This window comes from Micromesistius poutassou, assembly GCF_964030765.1.
Source record: "Micromesistius poutassou genome assembly, chromosome: 17".
NCBI lineage: Eukaryota > Metazoa > Chordata > Actinopteri > Gadiformes > Gadidae > Micromesistius > Micromesistius poutassou.
This window is the reverse complement of record NC_140287.1, coordinates 10,861,199-10,866,226: the sequence shown is the minus strand read 5'-3', so window position 1 is coordinate 10,866,226 and position 5,028 is coordinate 10,861,199. Positions and strand designations below refer to the sequence as shown.

General features: G+C 45.7%; 1 protein-coding gene across 1 annotated transcript in view; it reads right to left on the bottom strand.

Annotated features, from left to right (window-relative positions):
- Positions 1-3,402, bottom strand: part of disp2 (dispatched RND transporter family member 2) — a gene marked incomplete at both ends in the record, with an annotated part of 12,081 nt that extends 8,679 nt beyond the window's left edge. Inside the window, one exon of the mRNA XM_084481736.1 lies at positions 3,308-3,402. Within this exon, the coding sequence (XP_084337862.1) occupies positions 3,308-3,402 (95 nt within the window). The remainder of the gene's footprint in view (positions 1-3,307) is intronic.
- Between the last annotated feature and the right edge of the window lie 1,626 nt (positions 3,403-5,028).

Here is a 5,028-nt window from a genome sequence, read left to right as displayed (position 1 = left end):
CAGGGAGGGAGAGAGAGAGGAGGGGGAGGGAGAGAGAGGAGCAGGGAGGGAGAGAGAGAGGAGGGGGAGGGAGAGAGAGGAGCAGGGATGGAGAGAGAGGAGCAGGGAGGGAGAGAGAGAGGAGGGGGAGGGAGAGAGAGGAGCAGGGAGGGAGAGAGAGAAGCAGGGAGGGAGGGAGAGAGAGAGGAGAGGGAGGGAGAGAGAGAGAGAGGAGGGAGAGGGAGAGAGGAGCAGGGAGGGAGAGAGAGGGGAGGGAGAGAGGAGGGAGAGGGGAGCGAGAGAGACGAGTGGGGAGGGAGAGAGAGAGGAGAGGGAGGGAGAGGGAAGCAGGGAGGGAGAGGGAGGAGAGGGGAGGGAGAGAGGGGGGTTGGGAGGGAGAGAGAGGAGTGGGGAGGGAGAGAGGAGTGGGAGAGAGCTTTAGAAACGATATTTAATAACAATGGCAGGAGGTATTACTGGAGGGCTGGATGGATCTGGTGTGCGGGGGGAAGTCAGCAGCGTGAACCAACACTCTGTTGATCCTCGGGCCTGAGGGCCCAATTATGAGAGGAAGAGGAGACAGGAGGGGGAGGGGAGAGAGAGAGAGAGAGAGAGAGAGAGAGAGAGAGAGAGAGAGAGAGAGAGAGAGAGAGAGAGAGAGAGAGAGAGAGAGAGAGAGAGAGAGAGAGAGAGAGAGAGAGAGAGAGAGAGAGAGAGAGAGAGAGAACGCGTGGGAGACAGAGTAGAGAGAGAGAGAGAGAGAGAGAGAGAGAGATCCCTGGTAATAAGGGATTGTACACGAGACACGTTGCGTTCTGACAGCAGTCAGGACGGCAGCAGTCAGGACGGCGTCTATAGTGTGGGTTGGCAATATGTTTCCCTTTCGTACTTAATGTGATGTCACTCGAGCATCAGGTTGTGTTTCTTATATCCTGACAGCTGTGACAGTTCTGTCAGATTTCCAATAAGAAATGGACCATTTACACAAAATAACCATTATGTTCCTGTCTGGATTGTTTATTTTGTGTCCTTATCTGTCATTACTCCAAATTAATGTCTTCTGCAATGGTTTAAACGTCATTCCATGATAGTTATTGATTTACTGACGATGCTAACTATGAGGTTGCATTGCTTGTGTCTGTGATGGGAATGGACTGGGCATGCTTGCTTGCTTTTCCACCTTGAGTGGTCCCAGCCCCCCGTCTCTGCCCATCATCTCTATGGCGACCGAGGTGAGTAAACAAAAGCGATGACCACACACATATATAGACCGCTGTGTTAACCCACTGTGGCGACAGGAGAGGTTATCCGTGTTTGGATCACGGTCAACATTTAACGAGGACCATATAACAAGTTCACACTGGCCAAATATTGATTGACTTCTTTACAACTCATAAAGTATAGCAGGTTATAATCACCACCGCTGGCTGGACGCGAGCAGAACCACAAACACAGGCAGAGAGCCGCCTCTGCTGAGCACATTAATAATTCATGGATAAATATCACATATATCCACAGAGGTGTCAATGTGGAGGGGAGAAGGCAAACTCAAACCACGAGATGAAACATCCTGTGGACAATGCAACAGCAAGGATCACCACAATGTGATGTTTTTAAAGTCTTCTGTATCTGCTCTTAAAATACTCCCACTGAGAACAATCTGAAAGAATACACGATGATAATACACAACGAATATGCTCTGAAATAGAAATGATAATCTGAGAATTTATAAATATATCAAGGCTTTGCTTGCTTTAGCTTATTCTCAGGATGGGATTGGGTGGGATAATGCGTATCCACAACGCTAATTAGAATGTGCTAGGTGGGCCTGACACCGGGGAGAATACAGACATCATCATTATGCACGCTGGCTTTCTCTCCTCTCTCCTCTCACCTTTCATCTGTCCCCTCTCTCCTCCTCTCTCCCCTCTTCTCTCCTCTCTAGTCTCCTCTCTCTCTCCTCTCATCTGTCCCCTCTCTCCTCCTCTCTCCTCCCCCTCTAGTCTCCTCTCTCCTCTCTCCCTCCCTCCTCTCCCCTCTCACCTCCCACCCCTCACCTCTCTCCCCTCTTCCCTCTCCCCCTCTCTCCTCTCTGTTTTGTCCCATCCCTGTCCTTCTGTGTTTTGTATATTTATGCATCCAATTGTTAGTCTGTCTCATTTTTCTGGAACTCCTCTTACACCTGGGAATACAGAGATACATCATAATTATGCATGCTGGCTTTCTCTCCCCTCTGTCTTTCTCTTTCTTTCTCTCTCTCACTCTCACTCTCTGTCTCTCTCCATCTTTGTCGGTTTCTCTGTCTCTCTCTCCCTCTCCCTCTCCCTCTGCCCATCTGTCCATCTATCCCTCTGTAATCTGTCAGCTATCAGAGTACAGATGGCAGTATGATTGACAATCCCTCAAAATGAACCTAACTGTTTTCATCCTCTCACGCACGGGTCGACTGGTAACCAAAAGGTTGCTAGTTAGATCCCTGGCTCCTCCTAGCTGAGTGTTGAGGTGTCCCTGAGCAAGACACATCACCCTCACTGCTCCCAACTCACTGGCTGTCTACTTGCTTGGCTGACACCGCCGTCTGTGTATGAATGGATGAATGTGTGCATTACGGTGAATTTAAGGCAATATTGTAAAGCGCTTTGAGTGGCGGCTGGTTAGAAAGGCGCAGTCCATCTACCATTCCCCATCTATGCAGGGTGTAGATCCAGGGTGTAGATGGCAGTAGGAGAGAAAGGCCACTGAGTGTGTTGGATTAACCTCAGCAGAAGGTGTCTCCGAGTATAGCTGTACTCCTGGCTCTGTCTAGCTACACGTCTCACAGCATGTCAACTGCCACCCATCAGTATTAATTTCACTGTGTGCGTGTGTGCATAAACGTGTGTGTGTGTGTGAGTTAGTATTAAGATGGAACACAATGTTTGTCAAACGAGGGGACATCAGGCAAAATCTCAATGCCTGATTGAAGTAGTAATAGTAGTTATTAGTGTATTATTTATAGCTAGAATGAATGCAGAGCACCCAAAGCAAATGCTTTGTCGTATAGCAATTACAAATCATGTTAAAGAAAAACTTGTTCCTGAGAGTATACTGGTCTGTACCTTGTCAGGTGGATTTAAGAGACCATCGCAAACCTGTCGTGTTAAAACCTTGGCACAAACTGCTTTTGTTAACGGTGAAGAAAAACAGATGAATTAAGGAATCAGTTATCACAACCACATGACGAATACAATAATAATCCATAGTTAATGCTACCGATTGCTCAGATGCTATTGGTTAATAACACGTATGGATTACAATAAATACAATTCATGCAGTGGCAACGACCAACCTTTGTGAAATGTCTCGTATATCTCTTTCATCTGAAGGAGAATCTTCCGTGATAATCGCGTCCGTGCTCTCCCCTATGGTGGAGCCAGCCTCCATCCTGCCTATAGCGGTACCGCTGCACACACTTTACCGTGAGAGCGATGTAGAAACAGGCTCGGAAAACAACCCATCTGCTCGGGGTCTGTGATGAATCGGAATAATGGCTTATTCCGAGGCTAATAACAAAACGACACGGGGCTGTTTCAGCTCATCTGAACCGCAGCGTGATTGGCGGAGGCCGCGGTGATGCTGCTGTTGTAAAATTGCTCCCGAGTAGAAGTATAGGTCGCTGTCCAACCGCGGGGGGTGCTGATGAAACACGATGGAGACGGCGGGCATCGATGCTTTTGGATCAATTTGCGTCTGTAAATGATACGTGGAAATAGCGCGAAACAAAACGAAAATTATAATAATTTCCTTTATTTTTTGGGTTGAGTATCGGGCAGATTAGGATGAAACACGCAGCATCGTGACCCTGTGACCTGTAGTAGTGACTAACGAGGTGCTCATGATGTCTGACTCACGTTCACAACGTGAATCACCGCCGCTCAGGAGCGTCGTAGCTTTGGGTTATGATGATATTAATGGTAGGTCTAGGATAATATGAGCTTCAAATTGTCTTTACTGTAAATGCTTGGGGGAAGAACACACAATGTGTTATGAGATATGAGCATAAAACAGACTCACGGGTGCACAGGCATTATGAGGCGAATGACATTGATCGATTAGTAGCTTATAGGACCAGTGTAACCTAATAGCGAGTTTTGTTGTTTCAGCAAAAACACTAAGATAAGGATGCCGTTTTTGTCTATTTGACAAAATATGTTTACTGCTAGGCTTATTGGAAACAGGTTGGTGTAGAAGCCTACAATTAGTAATGATTAATAAATAAAAAAAACATCAAATCGATACATTTGAGGTCGTACATGGCAGTAAAATAAGGTTTGCTGCCCCCTGCTGGTCAGATTGGGTACACTAGGGGGGCGCTCCTCCGTCACCTGACGCTTCTCTCTCTCATTCTCTTCCCTCAATTCAATTCAACTCGATTCAAAGAGGAAATTGTTGGCGTGGGAAACTAGTACATGGCTAAAGCAAGTGTAAAATAAAATAAAACAATTTCCTTCAATTAATTATATACTAGATGGCAGGCAAAATTAAAACATCTACCTTTATTTCAGGATGTCCCCTGTCAATCAAAATGATAACAATGCATCCATGACATAGGTCTGTGAAAATATGTCTTTAAAAAAGAAAGTGTTGTTGTTGCTCAACTTGCCCCAGGTTAGGGATAAGTTGAGCCATCTGGGGTAAATTCACACATTTACTTTTTCAAGTTGAATGCATTTTCCTTTTCCAAATAGTCTTATTTATTTGCTTAATAACTTTAAACAATATAAAACCTGTCTATATTTCTGTAATTTGCAACTGCTCTGATCACCCTTGATAATCAGTGGCTGCTCTCTCCATCTCCTTTCTCTCTCTTTCTTGGCATGATAGGTACTTTATTAAATATAATAAACCAAATAATTTGTGTAATACTACATTGAAATAACATTTTATACTGTAGAGACTTAACTTAACTTCAGTGCATCATGGTGGTGTAAGTTGAACGACTGGCTCAACTTACCCCACAGCATGTGGCTCACTTTGGCCCACAGCCACCATTTGGGGGGAAAAAAAAAA